Raw genomic sequence first — 20,779 nt, 5'->3', positions numbered from 1 at the left:
GCCACTGCAGGGAAGCTAATGGTAGGTGGCTGGATTCCTAATGGTAGGAAGCTGTGTGGTGGGCAGGCTTGTGTGGCACAGCTCTGACTCTGGGAACCTCTGCTTACCGGCCACCCCTGCAGGTTGGCTATGAGAATGCGGGCACTGTGGAGTTCCTGGTGGACAAGCATGGCAAGCACTACTTCATCGAGGTCAATTCCCGCCTGCAGGTGGAGCACACGGTCACTGAGGAGATTACAGAGTGAGCACAGGGCAGGGTGGGATGGGCTTCTGGAGGCAGCAACCCAGGCTTACTTGCTTTTACTTTAGTGGGCCTAGGGACTTCACCAAAAAAAGTTATTATACAAAATAAGAACAACTCAGAGCTTACCCACCCCTCATAATGAGGATTTGGGTCTGCAGGCACTCCATGGAGCCCTCGTGGCTGTACTTGTGAAGAAGGGTCCCATTACCCCATTCTTCAGATGAATCCAAGTCTGGTAGAGATTAAGAGAACTGTCTAAGCCCACACAGGGGGCTCAGTCTCCAGCCTTCCGTGCAGCTCCATGACATCCCCTGTGCCCGTGCAGTGCCTTGAGGTGTTTTTCCATCTTTGTTTATTGTATAGTGTGATGCTCTTGATGTTCTAGATAGACTTAAAACAGATCTGGAGGTTTATTTTTATTTTTGTGAATGAATGTTTGCCCCAGTGTGTCTGTGCACCGTGTATATGCAGTGCCCGTGGAGAGCAGGAAAAAAAAGCAGAGATCCCTCAGGGTGGAAGTAGAGGTGGTTGTGAGTGCTATGTGCTTGCTAGGAGTTGGACTCAGATCCTCTGGAACAGTAGCCAGTGCTCTTAACTGCTGAGTCCTCTCTCCAGCCCCTTAGATTTTAAAAATGATTTATATATTTTGCCTTTATATGTATGTTTGCCCACAGAGGCCAGAGGAGGTTATCTGATCCCCCAGAACTAGGATTTCAGAGGATTGTGAGCTGCCATGTAGATGTTGGGAAGCAAACCGAGGTCCTCAGCAGGAGCAGCCAATGCTCTAACTGCTGAGCCACCTCTCAGCCTCTAGAACTTTTATTCATGTTTAAAACGTGCTATTTGGTCAGGCATGGTGGCTCACACCTTTAATCCCAGCAGAGGCAGGAAGATCTGACGAGCCTTATCTACGTAGTGATTTCCAGGACAGCCAGAGACCCTATCTCAAAACAAAACAGAACAAAACAACAAAAGCCTTGCTGTCTGCTGAAGTCATTCCCAGACGTTACTCTCCCTGAGGATCTTCAGTGCAGTAGGCTTCTACTTCTGCACCTGTAGTAATTCAGCTGTCTAGTTTTCTGGTGGACAGTGTCCTGTTCTGGCTTTTATGGTTCAGGGTTTGTCTATAAACATCTGTAAACCCAGTGTAGGCTATAACTTCCTATAAGATTTATACCAGCATATTCTCCTACAGGCTTGGGGTATGGACTTAAAAAGAAAATGTACTTTTTTATATAAACTATGAGAATAGTTTTCATCATTTCAGGATACATATTTTTAAGCTATGTTAAGTATTAATCTTCAGTATTGAACCAGTCCACTTTCCTGTGGAACGTTCCCAATCAGTTTTCTCCTTAGCCAAACTCAAGACTAATGGTGCTGCCTCCCACGTGGCTGTCTTTGTCTTGTAGATCTGACTCCTGACTCCCTAGAGTCAGGGCTGGAGTCACAGTGACGCTCCAGCTCTGTTCCCTAGTCAGCGACCCGGTGCTGCTGTACCGAGATTTGCTTGCTCAGTATCAGGGTCCCCACGCCTTGTGCCGTGTGCAGGCTAGGTTAGCTGTGGCCTGTCTGACCCTCAGCTCCTCTGATGGGAAGTACTACCATGGAGATCCACCATGCAAGCGTTGGTGACCTATAGAGAGGGGGTCATGGTGACCATTACTACCACTGTGCTTTTACAGGTGACACTGAGTACTGAGGACAGTCTGCCAGTACAGTACAGCCATGAGCCTTGGAGACATTAGACCGAGAGGGCCTGTGCTGACAGCTGTCTACCTGGATTTGACACCATCTTTAAGAGTGGCCATAGCTCGGGCAGTCTTACACAACCATGTAAACAGGGAGAGCCTTCTGCTCTGCCTGTGCCTGAGGAACATAGTGTCCTGACATGTCCACCCTTGCAAGCTTCCAACTAATGCAGTTCTCTGTTTTCCTTTGTTTGGTTTTTGGTTCTGTTTTGTTTGTTTGTTTGTTTTAGATAGGATCCCTTGGGCCCACATTGGCCTCAAGCTTTTTAAATAGCCAAGGGTGACCTTGGACTCCTAATCTTCCTACATGTACCTATCAATACTGAGATTACAAAAACATACCAACATGCCTGGCCTTGTGATTCCTATTTTGCATCTGCCTGCACACACACTGTAGCCCCAATGCTCCAAGAGTGAGTGTCCCAACCCTGTGACAGTAACCTCTGTTTATACTTCCAATTTTGGTGTCACAGGCAGTCAGGAGTTTTCAGACCTTAGGATGGACAAACAGAAGACAGACTGTTTGAAGGGGCTATCAGGAGGACGAAGGGCAGGTAGATAACTTGTCTTCTGGAAGCTTCTTAGAGGGGAGTGTTTTCTCCTGATTCACTGGGGAAAGCAGTGCAGGCTGTGGGACAACCAGATAGAGGACTCCAGGCTGCTTGGGCTGAGAAGAGGGGACAGCACTGGCTCTGTGAATCATAGATCCTGCCTCCATGCCTCACCTCATCCTCCTCCTTCCCTTGTGTCCTCATTTGCAGTGTGGACCTGGTCCATGCTCAGATCCATGTGTCCGAAGGCCGGAGCCTGCCTGACCTAGGCCTGCGGCAGGAAAACATCCGCATCAATGGTTGTGCCATTCAGTGTCGGGTCACCACTGAGGACCCTGCACGCAGCTTCCAGCCAGACACTGGCCGCATTGAGGTAGGTGACATTTCAAAAGTGTGACACTAGCTTCATCCCGGGCTGAGATTCTTCGCTGCCTGCCTCTCCATGGTGCCCAGGTTATCACCGAGGGGCCCAGTTCTGTCTCAGAGTAAGGGAAGAACATCCACAGAAACCTAGCAGAAAGTCAGCAGATCACCTGGGAATGGGGACAGACCAGCTAAGGGGATTGTTGTGGACCCCCAAATGTAATGCTTTGGTCCTGATGCCCTAGGAACCCAAAGCCTCATTGTGACAAACCCAGAGTGGCTGATCTCTACCCTGCCTTCTGTCAGAGGTGAGGGGTAGCTGGTGAGGCAGGACCTTGTGGGGGAACAGAGGGTTGGGGTTTTGGTGGCAGAGTGAGTGAAGCAGAAGGCCCCTTGGGAGTAAGCAAAGGAGCCCCTCAGTAGGTAGCACTGAAGGACTGAGAAGCACTTTACCTCAGCCTTGCCCATTTTCCCTGTCAGTTTTAGAGCCTTTGGGTTCAGCTGCCTCTGTCTCTTCCATGCCCTGTCTGTGGCTCCAGCCTGTTCAGTCACCCTGCATGTCAGTAGCACTGTCTGCTGGTCAGAGGATGCAGGATTCGGGGCAGTCAGGGCTGGCACTGGTGTCCAGGGTACAAGGATGGCAAATAAGAGAGTGAACCAGACACCAGAACTGCAAAATGCCCACAATTGTGGTGTGGTTAAGTATGGGGCAGGGTTGGTGTGCTAGGTCAGTTCTGATGACCTTGAGGGCCCAAGGGCCACTACAGCTGACCACCTGCATTCATTTCTGAGTCCCTACATGGGACAGTGTTGGGTTGTTGCTGCCCTATAGCCCCGGCTCTTCTGCCCTTGGCTGGGAAGAGCAGCTGACGCACCAGGGTTCCTCTCCACCTCCACCTCACAGCTAGGGGCTGGCTTTCGAGACGGTCACCACAGGGTATTTTTAGCTGGTAGTTCCTGCACACAGTTGAGTGTCCACCCTTAAATATTGCATGAAGTTCTTTACTGAACACAGCTTGTGCCCTTAGCAGCAGAAGGGTAGATGCTGAGGGTGTCCCCAGTCCAGTCCCTCTGGCCTCCTCTCTCTCACTTTCTCTGTGAACTTCAGATCCCCTACCTGCCCCATGCCTGTCATGACCTGTGTGTGCACACGTAAGTTACCCCAGACACCCAACCCTTACATCTGTGTCTGCCACTTCCTCTTCCTCTTCTGTTTGCCTCTCATGTTCCCTGGATGAGCTGGATGCATTTCCTTCACTGTGCATGTTTCTTCCTCCCCTCTGCTCTTTTTCCCACCCTCCCCTTCAGGAAGAGGGAATGTGAGTAGATCTGAAGCCTCCTCTTCCCTCTACATTAAACACCAACACCATAAACACCAACATCAAAAACCAAAAACCAACCAACCAAACAAACAAACAAACAAAACCCCCCAAGCTAGGTGTGGTTGTGCAATTTCAGCACTCAGAAGGTTGAAGCAAGAGGATCATCATGAGTTCAAGGCCAGCCTAGGCTACATTGTAAGTTCAGGCTGGTCTGGGCTACAGAAAAGCTGGTCTGTCTCAAAAACAAAAGGAAAAGCAAACCAGCTGAACCCTTCCTCCGTCAGCCTATCAATCTCCTTTCCTTCCTAGTGGCCGGTGGTCTGTGTACCTGTGTCTGACCCAGCGCCATCTGCACAGGGACATCTCCACTTTAGCTGTCTCCAGTGAACCACTGCATGCTGCTCCTGGGATGATGGGGGACACAGAATGGGCCTACAGGGAGGGAGGGCAGGCAGGCAGGTGGCGAAGGACGGGTTCTGGCCCTTCCCACCCAGGCTGCTCTGGGGGCCCGGCAGGCCTGTCCTCCCCTGTCCCTTCCTAGCTACAGTGCAGGAGTGAGTGATAGGACTCGGAAGGGTTGGAGCCTGCTCTGATGACAGAAGTCAGGGATGGGCTCTCTGGGTACCCTTGAGCTCAGCCTCTGGGGGCCACTTTCCATCCCAGCTGCTGACTTGTGCTTCCTTCTGGCCACAGGTTTTCCGGAGTGGTGAGGGCATGGGCATCCGCCTGGACAATGCCTCAGCATTCCAGGGAGCTGTCATATCCCCCCACTATGACTCCCTGCTCGTCAAAGTCATTGCCCACGGCAAAGACCACCCTACAGCTGCCACCAAGATGAGCAGAGCCCTGGCGGAGTTCCGTGTCCGAGGTGTAAAGGTGAGAGGTTGTTTGCCCACAGGGGCCCTTTTGGTTAAGTGTTCCTGAGGGGCAGTGTGGTGTCTTGTTCTTGCTTTACTTTTATTGAGGTGGCTTTCAGTCTCCGTGACACAGTAATCATTTCTGACTGGACTCAGGCTACTGGTGCCAGGGCCCTACTGGGTCTCTGAGTATGGATCCCTGGGTGAGAGCTCAGACCTTCTGCCAGCTCCCAGCTCTCCTGGCTTCCTGGCATCTAGAGCGTCAGCTGCTTCAGAATAGCCAAGAAATGTATATGGTGAGGGTCAGGGATGGCCACAGTGGTTGGGCCTCTCTAAGGTGACAGGAGCCCCATGGTGCCTATTGCTTCCTTGTTGGGATACCTTTCTATCTAGTTTCTGCAGCTACAAACTCATAACCAAGAGATTCTGTCCTGTCCTTTGAAGCCAGCACCTGTCCGCCTATCCTACGGGGCACACGTGGGTATAGACTTAGGTCCGCAGCCCATTGAGGTTTTCCCTCCTCTTCCAAGGCTTCCATGGTGGAAGCTCTGACTATGTGCTGGGTGGTGACCTCTTCCAGTCTTTTATTGTTAAAGCTTGGTGGCTCATGGGCCCCCTGTGCCAGTGCTGTCCCCACAATGGCCACAGTCATTTTCCTCTCATGTTCACAGGTTCTGTCAGTGACCCTAGCGGGCTCAAAGACTTTTGGAAAACCTTGTGGGAAGGTTTTGAGACTGTCCTGTGGGGTAGGGCAGAGAAGCCTGTCTCATGCAGCCCATCTTGGGAAAGGCAGTGGGTTCCTACATGATCACAGGCTCTGTTGGGGTCCATGCCTTCCTTGCCTTGGGGGCAGAGATATGCTGTAAAGTCAGCTCCCAACATCCTAGAGTCACTGCCTTATGCTCTGGGAACTGGCTTTTCTCTGGCTGACCAGCGATGGGAGGTTATGGGGTATACACTGGGCTGAACCCTGGTTTGAGGTTTTGCCAATACTCTGATTACTTTTCCACCCTTAGTGCCAAGTATCCTGAGCCATACAACCTTACACACCTGCCCTATATCACAGTGAGTTCAAGATCCCAGCATCCTCTTCCAGTCATGAGAACAGGGACAGTAGGGTTCATGACTACAGAAACTGCAACAGGATTTGGGGCCTGGGTCTGTCCCCTTCCTGCACACATCCTACCCTCTCTGCCCTCTCCTATGTCTCCCAACTGTTGCTTATTTCCCCGCAAGCATCTCTCTAGGTCACATACAGGTAGTTATGGTGACAGGAGGTTGGGTGTATGTGAGCTTGGCTGCAGCTGTGGGCACAGTAGAATGCTGCGTGGCTGACAATATCTACTTCTGCACTTTAGCAACTGGATGCCCATGCCGGACTCATCTGAGCACTGGGCCTACAGCTGAGCTCAGCTCATTAGCAAGAGGCTGTGGAGCCCAGCCAGGCACAGAGCAGAGCAGAGCAGAGCAGAGCTGAGGCTGTGCATTCATCTCACCAGCTCACTCAGGCCCAGGGAAGCACAGGCCTTCCAGAGGGTTCTAGATTGATGCCTGCCTCTGCCAGGGCCAGCAGACACCAGACCCCAACCCTTGACTGCTACCCTGGGTTACCATAGACTGGCTGAGAGTCTTGGGCCAAGAACTACCTCTGGGGGCCCGGCAGTTTTAGCCTTGACACCTGTACTCACCTGTGTACCCCTACAGCCCCCCTTCCTCCCTCCCAGGGACCAAGCAGGATGAGATCAAAGACCAACACTGGCAAATTGTCCCCAACAATTTTATTATAAATAGAAACAAGACTCCCTCTTGGTGGCTGCAGCCCCTGCCTTGGTGGCTCTGAGCACCTGTTGGTGGGACCTGTCCCTTTAGTCTGAAGGCCAAAACCAAGGAAAGGGTTTGCTGTCCCACCAAGTACATGGGGGCCTGAGGTACTGAGGATAAAAAGCAGAGTGGGACCCAGGGCCGTGCTGCCCACCCAGGCTGGGTGCTGCCACCTGGGCCCAACAGTGGCACTGCTCCTTCCTCAGGGCAAGAGGCTGCCCTTTTTTTCACACCACGCTCTCCTCCAGCCGCTCCGCACTGCCCCCCATACCCCGACACCCAGCTCCCAGCAGCCCCCCATGTACAGAGTGGCTCCGCCGGGCCCAGGCTCCTCCCAGGCGCCTGGCATACCCGTAGCATCCACCGGTGTCTCCTAGGTCCAGGGAGCAGCTGCGCTGGGGACGGGGTGGAGGGCTCCGTGGTGGGTGGCTCTTGGGCATGGGGCTGGTGCCACCATTGGTCTGGGATTGGACATGGCTGAGTTTGAGTGGGAGGCGGCCATTCCCAGCTCCCCGGCCCCGAACCAGCAAGGCCACAGTGAAGACCAGTAAGGCAGCCACTAGGACGCCCCCCACTGCCACAGTCAGGGTCCCGCCCAGCACATGGGCCTGTAGGGCATGGCACAGGGGGGTGGCTGGTAGGGTAGAGAAGTGGGCACAGCCCAGCAGTCTAGTGGCCGTGAGGTCGGAGGGCCCAGCAGCAGGTGACAGGGCCAGCAGGCAGAGGTCGTAGTCAGCACCAGGAACCAGGTGCTTCAGCAGGAAGTGTTGGCTGGAGGCTGGTACAATCCTGTAGGCAAGGGCAGGTGGTCAGAGCCCCAGGGTGGGGTACAGCCCCCATTCCCTTCTCTCAGGTTTGCCCTGAACAGCCCCTCAGGCCTATAAGGCCCTGTCAACACACGCAGAATAGTGCCAGGGCAGGGATGGGTGTGTGCACTGACACAGGCCTCAGGTAATAGGAGCTGGGGATGGGGAATGGAACCAAGCAGAGGCAAAAATACCCTGGGGTGTGGGGGTCAGGTGCCTTAGCAGACACCCAAGCTGCTATCACTGATGGTCAGGAAGGCTGGCACATACAGCCTCACCTGAGACCCCTTAAAAAGCAGCCACACGTTTCTCTGCCCAAGCCATACTCCAAGAGTTTAGAAGTAGAGGAGCAGGCACAGGCCTGGAGGGGGAACAGGCAGAACTTGGGGGTACAGGGTCAGCAGGAAGGGAGGCACAGTGAACAAAGCAGGCTGAAGGGAGTGTGCAAGGCCCATCCTCACCGGTAGATGAGGGTCTCATCCTCGCTGCTGTTGTACTGGATTTGGAACATCCACACTGGGTCAGCTGGCCGCCCTGGGCCCCAGCTCACCAGTCCAGAGGTGGCAGTCACCTCTGTCACTTGCACGGCTGGTTCAGATTCTAAAGTTCCCTCGCCTTCAGCAGCAGTTCTAGCAGAGGCAGCAATGTCCGAGGGCCCAGGACGGCCCCCCTCAGCACTGGTGTTCCCACCATGGGGCAAGGCCAGTACCCGGAGCTCCACTCGGGCTGTGGCCTCACCGGCAGGGTTGGTAGCAATGCAGGTATAGGCTCCTGCATCTCCAGCGCCTGTCACCCCAATCTCTAGGGTCCCGTTGGGGAAAGCCCAGGCTCGAGAAGAGTTGCCAACCAGCCTGTCATCAGGACCAACCCAGTGCATGGTAGGTACAGGGTCACCAAGAGCCCTGCACCGTAGAGTGGCCCGCTGACCCTCTAGCACCCACAGGCGCTGTGTGTGTCGGGCAATCAGTGGAGGCTCACAGGAGAACTCTCCCTCAGGCACTGCCCAGAAGTAGCGGCCTGCCAGGGTTGGTGGAGAAGCGCAGGTTTCCAGGTCATCAGGCCGGGCCAGCCTCCGCAGCCACAGCAGCTCACAGTTGCAGTGCAGTGGGTTCCCGCTGAAACTCAGCACCAGAGGGGAAGGTGAGGCCTCAGCATCCCGACCCCGAGAGAAGAGTGGATCAGGTGCCAGGGTGGCCAGGCGGTTGGAGGTCAGGTCCAGGCGGGAGAGCTGGCTAAGCTGGGCAAAAACACCTGGGGGCAGCGCATCAATGAGGTTATGGTCCAGGTTAAGGGTATGCAGGGCAGGCATGGAGCCTATGCCAGCCCAGGGAACCTGCCGGAGATTGTTATAGGACACATCCAGGTCCTCGAGACTGTCAAGGAAGTCGTCGAAGGCCCCAGGAGCGATTCGGCCCAGCTGATTGCCACTAAGAATGAGGTGCTGGAGGTTGACAGGCCCCCGTAGGCTGCTGCTGCCCAGTTCCACCAGCCTGTTGCCATCCAGGTGCAAGGAGCGCAGGCTCTCCAGGTCCCCAAAGGAGCGGGCCCCGATGCGGGTGATGGCATTTCGAGACAATGTTAGGTCCACCAGCCCTGTCATGTTGCGGAAGTCAGGTGGTCCCAGGGCCTGGATGAAGTTGTCAGCCAGGCGCAGTTCAACTGTGCGCCTGTCCACGTTGGGTGGCACAAACAGCAGGCCTCGGTGGGCACAAAGGGTGCTGAGCGACTCCGACAGGTTCTGGCACACACAGGGCAGCGGGCAAGCAGCGGCTCCACTGGCCAGCAACAGCAATAGGAGCGGCGGGGCCATGGTGAGTGCCCTGTGGGAAAGGGCCGCAGCCCCAGGCACAGGTGGGGCTAGGGCAAGGGCCCACTTGTGCCCAGGGCACAGTCCCAGGAACCAGTTTCCAGAGTCTGAACTGGGGAAGATTTGGGTAAGATGCTCACGGAGGACCCCAGGGAGGAAAGATGGCTGGGGCTGCAGACTAAGGCCCCCCCAGAGTAAAGGTCACATTTCCCAAGCAGTTGAAGGGAGTCCAGGTACTGGGAACAAGGTGAGGCATGAGGCAGGAAGTGGAGGAGGGCCAAGAGCAGGGAGGGTCCGGGAACTTCCTCCTGGCATCCTCTGAAATGGCCAGCCCCCTCCCCCCTTCGTGCCTTCCCCTTCGTGGCTGAGGATGGCGTCCCCCAAATCCCTGGCGTGGACTGTGGCTCCTCCCCGGGCGGGCCTCCCTCTGAGCCCTGTCGGGGCGGGGGAGGGGGGGCTCACCTGGTGTCCGTCGCTCAGGGGGCGCGGGCTGGCCTCCCCGCGGACCCAGCCGGCCCCTGCCGACTCCAGGCCGCTCTCTCGCGGGAGCGAGGCCGGGCCCGCCAGCCGCGCGCCCTCCGGCCCATGGCGCTCGGGCCCTCGGCCCCGGCTCTCTCGGCTCCCGGCACCTTTTCTCCGCGCCGTTCGCGGTGGCGGCGGCAGCAGGCAGGCGGATGCGCGCTGACGGACACGCGCGCCACGAACACGCACGTGGAGGGTGGACCGGGAGGGGCACAGGGATCCAGCCGGGCCCCAGCCGGGTTCCGGAGGTCACGGGGACACGCGGCCACTGCAGCGCCCACGGGTGGCGCCCAGTCACGCCCGAGGCCGGACCAGGCCCTCCGCGTTGCCCCACGGCGCTGCCGCAGCGCACTCACCCTGGCACGGGCGCGCGCGCCCTCGGCCACCCTGGCGCCCAAGCATCCTGTAACCGCTTAGGCGGGCGCCGCGGCTCTGCAGACAACCAGACAAAGCGCCAGCTCTAGGCCCCTTTACCATCTCCCAGAGACGGGTCTTTGTCACATGTCTCTGGGCACCCTCCCCAACACGCCCACATATGCCCACACACCCACACGTCCCCGCACCCACGGGCAGGGCCGGGTGCAAACCCGCACTGTTACTGGGACCCTCGCGTTCGCAAACACACACTGAAGGTCACAACCGTTCTGCATCACCGCGTCACGTGAAGAATCCCCCACAGGTCCGGACCCTGGGGGGGGGGTTGGGGTGGCGCCCCCAACAGGGCTTCTGCGGGTGGGGCCTGAGGGCTTGGCCACGGGACTGCCGTCGTGCCCCGCCCCGCCGCGCCCCTCCTTCCTCTGCTCGGTCTCCCTCCCGCCCTGCCGGGCGCTCCCCAGCCAACCGGCCTCCGCCTCTGGCCGGATTGGTCTGTGCTGCGCGGTTTCCCAGCAGCCTGGCTGTGGCACGCTGTTTGAAGCTGTGCGTCAGTGGTCCTCTCCCTGTCATAGCTCCGCCTCCCCTCTTCTAGAGGGGCCTCCTCCTAGGGAATGTGGTTCGAACGGTCAGAAGTGTGAGGTGGACTCAGAACCAAGTTGGGTATCTTGTTTGTCTCCCAGGAATGGTTCACTTAGCTGGGATGGGAAGTTACCACCTCCTGCGGGGCATCTCCTCCTCTCAGACTACCTGGGCCCCTTCTTCCTATTTCCCTCCCTCCGTACCTGAATCTAAGGAGTGCGTGGGTGCCAGGAACTGGGGGAGAAAGAGATTGGATTCTAGTCCTGCCTGGTACAGCTGCACAGCCCTGAGCAAGTTCCTTACCCACAGAAACGGTTTTCTCACGGGGACCTAGGGCTGCTAATTGCCTGTACTGTTCACACCTAAGGAAACCTTGCAGCTTGAGGGGCTTAAGTCCTTGCAGCTGGAAGCCTCTGCTTGGCTTGTTGCTGGGACACCCCAGCTGTTGGAAAAATAATTTGGATCTTTCTTTAGTCTGGTCAACTGTGATATGAGGTGGTGCCAGATACTTCTTTTTCTTCCCCTAAAGAGTTTCCATTCACTCCAAATACACACATATTCTAGTTTGTTGTGTGTTGTTACACTGCTGTGGGAACCAGGTGGTCTCTGGCCCTGTTCCTACCACCGTGGAGCTTCCAGTAGAGGCATCGATGGTAGATCCAGCAGTAGCAGGGGGGAATCTACATGGTGGTTGGGGCTTTGATGATCCTTCTTACCCTTACGCAGCTCTAGGTTCTTCAGACGGTTTAACAATTCAGTGCCATGCTTTGGTCCCTGGCGGGGGGGGGGGTAGTTCCAAAGAAAAGCAGATGCAAGGCTGCAAGGCATCAATAGCTGGGCCCCTGCTTTGTAATCATTAGGGACTCCCTGTCGGAAGCTGGTGGGCAAGCACCGCTCTTGTCCAATCGTCGGGCAAGGGGGCTGTGTTGAGGCAGCTCAGGGGAAATGTGTGGACTGAACCCAAGAGATTAAGAGTCCAGGATCTGTCATGGGGCAGGGGTCCAGCCTGCCCAGTCACACAGGAAAAGATGGGTAGGCAGGGTGGAGGGTAAGGTATCCATCTACCAGAGAGCTGAGAGCACAGCATGCAGGGCTCCATGGGAGTGCAGATTACTGGGATGGTCGGTCCACTTGGCTCTGAAGACAGAGGCTGTCACAGGAGCAGCAGGTCCAGATCAGGGTGTCCTAAAGAAGTAGAGCGTGAGATGTGGAAGGGTAGAAGAGGAAGAAAATGAGGTCAGGGAAGAGTGTCTAGGTGGGAGCTGTTAGCAAGAGGATGGGTGGTGCCTCTGGAATTAGCAAGAGGTGGTCTCATGAAAATGGGTTGAAGAGGCGTGGCTGGCAGGGTGTGAATGCTTCTACAGGGTTAGGTTCTAGGCTATGGGAGGTGTTAGATCTTAGTCTGTGGACTCAGTCAAGAGGGGGTGGCATTGGTATGAGTTCTGGAGTGAGCAAAGATGGAGGTGTGCATCTAGTCCCTGGCAGCTCCATAGGCGACCAGAAAGAAGGGGGAAGCTGCAGTGCCCCAGAGGACCTGGAGTGTCTGTCCCTCCGTAAGCTGCATAGTGACCCTTCTGCTTGCCTTGCAGACCAACATCCCCTTCCTGCAGAATGTGCTCAACAACCAGCAGTTCCTAGCGGGCACTGTGGACACCCAGTTCATCGATGAGAACCCCGAGCTGTTCCAGCTGCGGCCTGCACAGAACCGGGCCCAGAAGTTGCTACATTACCTTGGTTTGCCTGCACTGCCCTTCTCTTCCCTCCTGACTTTTCCCTGTTTCCCACCCTGTGCCCCTGCCCTTGTTAAGGTCCTATACCCTCCTTTCTGTCCACATGCTCCTTAGTAAGTGTCCACTGTCTAGACCCAGGGGGCCCAGGTGTCCTGGAGAAAGTCCCCATCCCAGAACCTACCTACTCACACTGCTGCCCTTGACTCTTCCTCTGACCAACCTGTCCTGACCCAGTGCTCACTTTCTCCCCAGGACACGTCATGGTCAATGGCCCTACCACTCCAATCCCTGTCAAGGTCAGTCCCAGCCCTGTGGACCCCGTTGTTCCTGTGGTGCCCATAGGTAGGTTGAGGTCCATTTTTAACAACTCAAAGGGATAGTGGGAGGTTGCTGCCTGTAGGATAGACATCGATGTTCCTGTCTACCCTAGGCCCACCCCCAGCTGGTTTCAGAGACATCCTTCTGCGAGAGGGGCCAGAGGGCTTTGCCAGAGCTGTGCGGAATCACCAGGGGCTGCTGCTAATGGACACAACCTTCCGGGATGCCCACCAGTCACTACTTGCCACTAGAGTGCGCACACACGATCTCAAAAAGATTGCGCCCTACGTTGCCCACAACTTCAACAACCTCTTCAGCATAGAGAACTGGGGAGGAGCCACATTTGACGTGGCCATGCGCTTCTTGTATGAGTGCCCCTGGCGGCGGCTCCAGGAGCTCCGGGAGCTCATCCCCAACATCCCATTCCAGATGCTACTGAGGGGGGCCAATGCTGTGGGCTACACCAACTACCCTGACAACGTGGTCTTCAAGTAAGCCTGGGTCTGCGGGGACCACACAGTAGTGGTCTCCACAGAGTCTTTGACTGTATCCTCTGGGGACCAAACAGACTTCCAGAGGCAGAACACTTAGGGCTTCTGGATCTCTGTGGCAGCAAACACTGAGGGAGATGACTTGTCCCAGGAATCACAGCACAGAGCTGGGGTTGGAACTGGGCCTGAGGGCTCTGCTCAGTGGCGCCCTCCTCAACAACCATTCCTTGCTAAGAATCTTACCAATCCTCCAGGCCTAGATGGCTGGATGGCTCTGCCAGTGCCAGTCATACCTCCTGGCACAGGCTGCCCTGGAAAGGCCTTGATCACAGTTTGAAATGCCCACTCCCCTGACAGGCCAGACTTCATTCCCTAGGGGCCAGGACCTAGAGAGTAAAGTACAGGGGGTCAGGAAGGATTCACCTATTCTCTCACTTGCCAGGTTCTGTGAGGTAGCCAAAGAGAATGGCATGGACGTCTTCCGGATCTTTGACTCCCTTAACTACCTGCCAAACATGCTGCTGGGCATGGAAGCAGCTGGCAGTGCTGGGGGTGTGGTGGAAGCTGCCATCTCCTACACGGGTGACGTGGCTGACCCCAGTCGCACTAAATACTCACTGGAGTACTACATGGGCTTAGCTGAAGAACTGGTGCGAGCCGGCACTCACATCCTCTGCATTAAGGTGCCAGGGCCTTTTGTCCGTCTGCTCCTCTCGCCCTCCCACGATACCCACGGTGGCCTGCAGTACAGGAACACATCAGGTCCCTCCTTACCATAATCCCTTCTCCTCTTCACTTTCCCAGGACATGGCAGGCCTGCTGAAGCCTGCAGCATGCACCATGCTGGTCAGCTCCCTCCGGGACCGGTTCCCCGACCTCCCACTGCACATCCATACCCATGACACGTCAGGGTCAGGTGTGGCAGCCATGTTGGCCTGTGCACAAGCTGGGGCTGATGTTGTGGATGTGGCAGTCGACTCTATGTCTGGGATGACCTCACAGCCCAGCATGGGGGCCCTGGTGGCCTGTACCAAAGGGACTCCTCTGGACACAGGTAGGATAGAGTAACAACCCATGGCCATTCAAAGTCTTGAATAATCCTGGCAGAGCCTGGGATTCAGATGCCTCACTCTGGCCTGGCGGCCGCTGCCTCCCCCCAGTCTGGGCTAACGCTGAGTTCTGGAAAGCACCCTTGGGAGTACTGGCACATTGCCAAGCTCTCCTGACTCTAGCTTCCCCACAGAGGTACCCCTGGAGCGTGTGTTTGACTACAGTGAGTATTGGGAAGGGGCTCGGGGGCTGTATGCAGCCTTTGATTGCACGGCTACCATGAAGTCTGGCAACTCAGACGTGTATGAGAATGAGATCCCAGGGGGCCAGTACACCAACCTACACTTCCAGGCCCACAGCATGGGACTTGGTTCCAAGTTCAAGGAGGTCAAGAAGGCCTATGTGGAGGCTAACCAGATGCTGGGGGACCTCATCAAGGTGAGCAAGGCCCCTTATCTAACGGCCCTGTGCGCTACCCTTCTGCCTCTGGGCCTACATCCTCATTACCAGAGATCTTTTCTCTTCAGGTGACACCATCCTCCAAGATTGTGGGGGATCTGGCCCAGTTCATGGTGCAGAACGGGTTGAGCCGGGCAGAGGCAGAAGCTCAGGCAGAAGAGCTGTCCTTCCCCCGCTCTGTGGTGGAGTTCCTGCAGGGCTACATCGGCATTCCCCATGGGGGTTTCCCTGAACCCTTCCGCTCTAAGGTAGGGAAGGTACATCGTGATGAGACAGGGACTGAGTCCAAGGGCCTGGCCTGACCCTCTGCTTTGCTCCTCAGGTGCTAAAGGACCTGCCAAGAATAGAGGGGAGGCCTGGAGCCTCCCTCCCTCCCCTGAACCTGAAGGAGCTGGAGAAGGACCTGATTGATAGGCATGGGGAGGAGGTGACCCCAGAGGACGTTCTCTCTGCAGCCATGTACCCTGATGTCTTTGCTCAGTTCAAAGACTTCACGGCTACCTTTGGCCCCCTGGATAGCCTGAATACTCGTCTCTTTCTTCAAGGACCCAAAATTGCAGAGGAGTTTGAGGTCAGTGGGTCTTGTGTTTGTCTATACTCAGCCCCAAGGCCTACAGTAGCCCTGCCATACTGTGACACACAGTATTCACAGCCTTGTGAGCTGCACAGCAGAAATGGCCCTTGTGACCAGAGGCTGGGCTTTCTTCACACGCGAGAAATGGGATCCAGGGCCCACGGTCATGACATCCTCCCCAGCTGTCTGTCTTCTCCAGGTTGAGCTGGAACGGGGCAAGACCTTGCACATCAAAGCCCTGGCTGTCAGCGACCTGAACCGTGCGGGCCAGCGGCAGGTGTTCTTTGAACTCAATGGGCAGCTTCGATCCATTCTGGTTAAAGACACCCAGGCCATGAAGGTACAGTGCCACCAGAGCCAGTCAGGTGGTAGGGATGGGCCTGACCTGCTGTCTAATGTCATCTCTGTCCTGTCTGCAGGAGATGCACTTCCATCCCAAGGCCTTGAAGGATGTGAAGGGCCAAATTGGGGCTCCTATGCCTGGGAAGGTCATAGACGTCAAGGTGGCAGCAGGAGCCAAGGTGGTTAAGGGCCAGCCCCTCTGTGTGCTCAGCGCCATGAAGATGGAGACTGTGGTGACTTCGCCCATGGAGGGCACTATCCGAAAGGTTCACGTGACCAAGGACATGACTCTGGAAGGCGATGACCTCATCCTAGAGATTGAGTGATCTTACTCCAGACTGGCAGCCTGGCCAACCCTACCCCAAGCCTCTCAACAGAAGCTGTGCAGCCAGGGCAGGCCCAGGCAGTACCTGAGGGCCAGGCCCTTGAGGTCCTGTCCCATGGGACAGCACACACACTACCTGCAATGGCCCTCCCATTCCCTTCAGCTATTTGTCCTTGTCTTGCTGGCAGGCAGTTCTCACATATTCATCTCTTGCCAAATAAGGGTCTGCTCCTCGTGGGAGACCACAGGTGTACAGTAGGTGGCCTTGTACCTGGGAGAGGGGTTCTACCTCTGGGGGTAGAGGGAAGAAGACCTAATTCATAGGTCTTGGGAAATTTGCTCAATAAAAGTGGCCTTCCCTTGCCCTCCACACTAGGTCATGTACAGTCTACCCCACCCTAGTGGCAGTGTGGGTCTCTTTCTCTCAAACTCTCATGGGACCTAGGTCAGATCTGCTTTTTTTTCTTTAAACTCTCTAGAGCTCAGTAGACACCCGCAAGCCTGTCTGCCTAGTGTTCTCAGGAGACTTGTTAGAGCAGGCCACTGCGTACCGGCCCCTCACCTCTCAACCACCAGCTTCCACACAGGCGAGGAGACAAGAGCTCCCAGGGAGGCAGTGGATGACTATGATACTTTGTTATAACCTCATGAGTTATGTCACAGCCAACCTTGGGGGTAGTGTCACTAGAAAATGACACATGTCCATTTGCTCACTGACCAGCTTCAGGGAGCAGGTTTCAGAACAGCCTTAAATGTAGGAGACTTAAGAGGATAGTCACATTTTTCAAAAGGCAAAGGAAAACAAACCGTTCTAGAAGTGTGGTGAGCAGGTAAGAGTGGAGTTACTTGGTAGAGTCCTTGCTACTTTCAGGGCTGTGACCTTTGTCCTGGGTTCCTCCAGGGACTGGGTGAGGCAGAGGGTAGCAGTCCATATAGAACCAGAAGCCTCTACCTCTGAGAGAGAAGCTTCCCCTTGGGTTTTGGACCCATGTCCTTGTGTAGAACGAGGCTCTGGACCACCTTCCAACACCCTCTACCACCTTCCACCAGCTTACGGGGCACAGGCTGGAAGCTCCATCGCTGGGGCCAAAGCTATAGGTGTCCCTGGCCTAGGTAACTGTGTGCAGGCCCCACAGTGAGATGGGCTTCCACCTGGCCCCTGCTAACCCAACCGCCAGAGCTCAGCCTTAGCAGCTAGGGGCCCCTTCCTGTCCTCTACTGTTGGGACCTGCTTACCAGGCTTAACTGCCCAGGTAGTTAGGACAGTGTACATACTCCAGGTGTGGCCTTGGGTCCTTACCAAAGTCGGAGTACAGAGTGCCAAAGATCTAAGACCATGCTACCCAAGTTAAATCTCTTTAATATCCCAATACAAAGTCTTGATGCAAAAAGACAATGAGAAAACCCTGGGAAGTTGGGAGGAGGGGTTTGATAAATAAACCCACCCCAGCAGCTTTTCAAGGGAGAAGGGGAGACGCAAAGGAGCTAGAGAAGCATCAATCCAAAGAGGGAGTGCACAGCTCCTAGGATTTGCCCTTGTCCCCTCACTTCCAGTTGCTGCTCATCCGCCCCATCAAGAGGGGCTGCACCCTTTGGATGTCTGCTCCTTTCTCTTGGTCCCTGGGATTCAACTAGCTCTGGCTTCAATCCCCTACAAAAATTCCTGAGATCTCGGGGACCCCAGCCAGCCCCTCTCTTGCAGTATTCCTTGATAAGGAGGGGCTGGAGAGCCCATCAGAGTTCACTGTAGTGCACACAAGAGTGATGGTCAGGAGCACAGTAGGGTCTCTGAGGCCCCCGTTCGTTCCAAAAGCATACAAAGAGGAAGGCTGCCATAGAGCTTGGGGTCTGTCAGGGGTTGAAGCAGAAGCAGGAAGAGTCCCACACCAAGGGCATAGCCCGCCAGCAGTGGCCACTTCTGTGGATGCTCCAGGGCTGCACACACAGCAGGGAAGCCCATGTAGTTGCAGAAGGAGTGGCAGAGAACCGGCCCTATCAGGTGTCCTGGAGAGGGGAGATGGTGCAACATGTGAAGCAGCCCCACCGCCACTAGCCCTTCTAGAGTTAGTGACCCTTGTCTCCTGAACAGGAACTCAGTGACCCCCTACCCCACACACTGGTCTGCCCCCATGTTATAACCTCTGCTTCTACCTCTCAGATCTTAAAAAGCTTAGCCTGTCTCTAGAACTGTAGTAGAAGAAACAGTTCTGTCCACAGTATCCCCCTTCTCCCACCCACATCTGTGGGCCCCTGGAGACCCATGAAAGGCCGAGGACCAACCTGTGCGGATGAAGAGGAAAGCCGTATAAGCACCGAAGACAGCGGTGTAGGAGAACTGGAACGCTGGAGATGGAGGCTGCGAGTGACCACACCTGCATGCCCACCCTACCCCAGTACTGCACACCCCACAGTCAGAGACCACCCTTTCCCCTTGGCAGTGGCTGCCTGCCCGTTATCTGTGGCTGCTCTCTGTACCCCACCTTCCATAATCAGTGGGCCCCATCCAATACTTATAGCTCTGTCTCCAACCCTTTCTGAGGAGTGTCTGTGAGGGATATCCTAACACCCCGACCCTTGGCTGTCCCTGGGCAGCTCTCCAGGCCTCACCTGCAGACAAGAAGATACTTCCCACACTGCTTTGGCGGAAGCGCAGCTGCTCAATAATGTGGTGAAAATGGGCTGGGAGGAAGGTGAAAACCACATCATATTCCTCTGGCTTTCTATCTAGCTCCCCCCCTCACCCAAAGCCCCATTTTTAGCCTTCATGCTGGGAACATTGTTGCTGGACAGGTTAGACTCACCGACTCCAAAAAACAGTGGGCAGGTGAACACAGCAGGGCCCAGACCTGTGCACGGTGCTAGCATGGGCAGCATACAAGCCCGGAACACCAGCTCCTCTGTCAAGGGTGCTATAACTTGGTTTCGTAGCCAGCGCATGTCTGTGAGGCAGCGGGCCCAAGAACGAGGGGCTAGAGTAAATATTCAGGATAAGCAATGAGTGCCTAGTTACTAGAGACCCCTGGGACCCTCTCCCACAGATTTACTCTGACCAAACTCAGTTTGGGAAATCCTGAGAATCAGAATGGGGAAGGGAACAAGCCTTATCAGACCGAATTACAATGTCTTGAGATGACTGACAGTAGTGAGGGAAAGCGGCAGTAGAGGAGGAAGTCAGTCAATTCCAGAGGAACCCAAATTTAACCAATCAAGTACTGTTTTGAGTCTAGAAAGGCCTCCTTGAGTATCATAAACTTACAGGGTACCCAGCAATATAATCCATTTTACTGATGAGGAAACACATCCTGAGAGGTGACATCTCACCTCTTCAGTCCAGATCACACCATCTCACTGACTCCTTTCCCCAGTGTTCTGGACTGCCTGTGCCTACCTTTTGCTCAGTCTTGAAGACTCACCCAGGACAACCTTCAGCCCATCTGTCAGGTCACACGGGCAATCCATAGAGAGCTGCATCAGTGGACCCAGGAAAAGGATCTGGGGGAGAAAAACATCAAACGAAAGCCGTTATTCAGTGACCTTGCTCACACCTGCGCCCTTGGTCAGCCTCATGAGACCTCAGGTTTCCTGAGCTCTAGGATTTCTCAGCCATGCACACCAGGGACTCAAGGGCCACATCATAATTCCTGTCTGCCATCTGCCAAAAACTGGACACAAGAAGGGCATGCCATTACACTAGTGACAACAGAGTAGGAAAACTAAAGCAGGACTCACCATAGTTAGCAGCAGGGGCAGCAGAGCTGCTGGAAAAATGCCCTCCAGCCTGAAGCCCATCAAGGTAAGCAGTGATGTGCCTGGCTGAGCCACAGGAAAGGGGGCATCAGTGATGTTCCCTCCCACAAAAATCTGGATTCTTTCCCTAGTTGCCCTGTGCCCCGCCTCCTTCGCACCTGGATGCCAGTGAGTTCCCTCCAGAGCAGCACGCAAAGTGGGGACAAGCTCGAGACTACCAGGACACTGGTGAAACGCCGCTTGATAACAGCGGGGTGGTCCCTAAGAAAAGGGACAATAAGTTCCGGGGGGGGCCTGTAGCAACCATTTGCCAACGCAGCCCCACCCCCGTCCAGCCCAGGCTCCGCCCGCAGCCCCGCCTCACGAGGGCGCGGATTCCGGCCGCGCGCGCATCCCCCGCACCTGGGCAGCTCGCTCTTCCACACGTAGAGGCTGCCCACGTAGGAGCAGGCGAGGCTGAAGCAGGAGAACACAGACACCCAGCAGCACAGCCCTGGGCCCGGGCCGCTCAACGCGGCTGACTCGGGCTGCCGCTCTGGCCGCGATACCGACAGTAAACGCAGCCCGTCCCCGCCCAGCGCCGCCATCACGCCCGGACCCGTGGCGCGCAGCAGTGACGCGACGGCGCGGGTGACGTCAGGCGGCGGCGCGAGTTGTCTGGTCCTCCGGACGCTCCTCCCCTTGCACTGTAGTTGACACTGTGTGCTTGGAGCAGCTTTATTGAAATATATAACACACGTGTCCC

General features: G+C 55.7%; 3 protein-coding genes across 7 annotated transcripts in view; 1 reads left to right on the top strand and 2 right to left on the bottom strand.

Moving 5' to 3' along the window:
* The window catches only part of Pc (pyruvate carboxylase), a 98,420-nt gene extending 81,742 nt beyond the window's left edge, over window positions 1-16,678 (top strand). Inside the window, exons 8-20 of the mRNA XM_032891223.1 lie at window positions 123-241; window positions 2,757-2,919; window positions 4,925-5,107; window positions 12,588-12,732; window positions 12,981-13,070; window positions 13,159-13,537; window positions 13,980-14,220; window positions 14,342-14,591; window positions 14,781-15,025; window positions 15,115-15,294; window positions 15,369-15,617; window positions 15,820-15,960; window positions 16,040-16,678. Coding sequence (XP_032747114.1) covers window positions 123-241; window positions 2,757-2,919; window positions 4,925-5,107; window positions 12,588-12,732; window positions 12,981-13,070; window positions 13,159-13,537; window positions 13,980-14,220; window positions 14,342-14,591; window positions 14,781-15,025; window positions 15,115-15,294; window positions 15,369-15,617; window positions 15,820-15,960; window positions 16,040-16,288 — 2,634 coding nt within the window. The 3' untranslated portion in view covers window positions 16,289-16,678. The remainder of the gene's footprint in view (window positions 1-122; window positions 242-2,756; window positions 2,920-4,924; window positions 5,108-12,587; window positions 12,733-12,980; window positions 13,071-13,158; window positions 13,538-13,979; window positions 14,221-14,341; window positions 14,592-14,780; window positions 15,026-15,114; window positions 15,295-15,368; window positions 15,618-15,819; window positions 15,961-16,039) is intronic.
* On the bottom strand, window positions 6,850-10,831 carry Lrfn4 (leucine rich repeat and fibronectin type III domain containing 4). Of its 2 annotated transcripts, XM_032891225.1 has the most exons (3): window positions 9,985-10,831; window positions 8,177-9,535; window positions 6,850-7,698 (listed from the first exon to the last, which is right to left on the bottom strand). In XM_032891225.1, exons 2-3 carry the CDS (start codon window positions 9,523-9,525, stop codon window positions 7,137-7,139), a joined length of 1,911 nt encoding a protein of 636 aa, XP_032747116.1. In that variant the 5' UTR covers window positions 9,526-9,535; window positions 9,985-10,831; the 3' UTR covers window positions 6,850-7,136. The 2 variants fall into 2 exon arrangements, with proteins under 2 accessions (XP_032747116.1, XP_032747115.1); XM_032891224.1 differs by having other exon boundaries at window positions 8,177-10,831.
* Window positions 16,679-17,627: 949 nt separating the features above from the next.
* Window positions 17,628-20,695, bottom strand: Rce1 (Ras converting CAAX endopeptidase 1). Of its 4 annotated transcripts, none has more exons than XM_032891226.1 (8): window positions 20,437-20,695; window positions 20,193-20,295; window positions 20,017-20,100; window positions 19,701-19,779; window positions 19,089-19,256; window positions 18,895-18,966; window positions 18,568-18,643; window positions 17,628-18,291 (listed from the first exon to the last, which is right to left on the bottom strand). In XM_032891226.1, exons 1-8 carry the CDS (start codon window positions 20,619-20,621, stop codon window positions 17,931-17,933), a joined length of 1,128 nt encoding a protein of 375 aa, XP_032747117.1. In that variant the 5' UTR covers window positions 20,622-20,695; the 3' UTR covers window positions 17,628-17,930. The 4 variants fall into 4 exon arrangements, with proteins under 4 accessions (XP_032747117.1, XP_032747120.1, XP_032747121.1 ...); XM_032891229.1 differs by having other exon boundaries at window positions 18,568-18,630; XM_032891230.1 differs by lacking the exon at window positions 18,568-18,643.
* Window positions 20,696-20,779: the final 84 nt, after the last annotated feature.

This window comes from Rattus rattus, chromosome 2, assembly GCF_011064425.1.
Source record: "Rattus rattus isolate New Zealand chromosome 2, Rrattus_CSIRO_v1, whole genome shotgun sequence".
Lineage (NCBI taxonomy): Eukaryota > Metazoa > Chordata > Mammalia > Rodentia > Muridae > Rattus > Rattus rattus.
The sequence above is the reverse complement of the archived record's forward strand: the minus strand, read 5'-3'. Positions and strand labels throughout refer to the sequence as shown.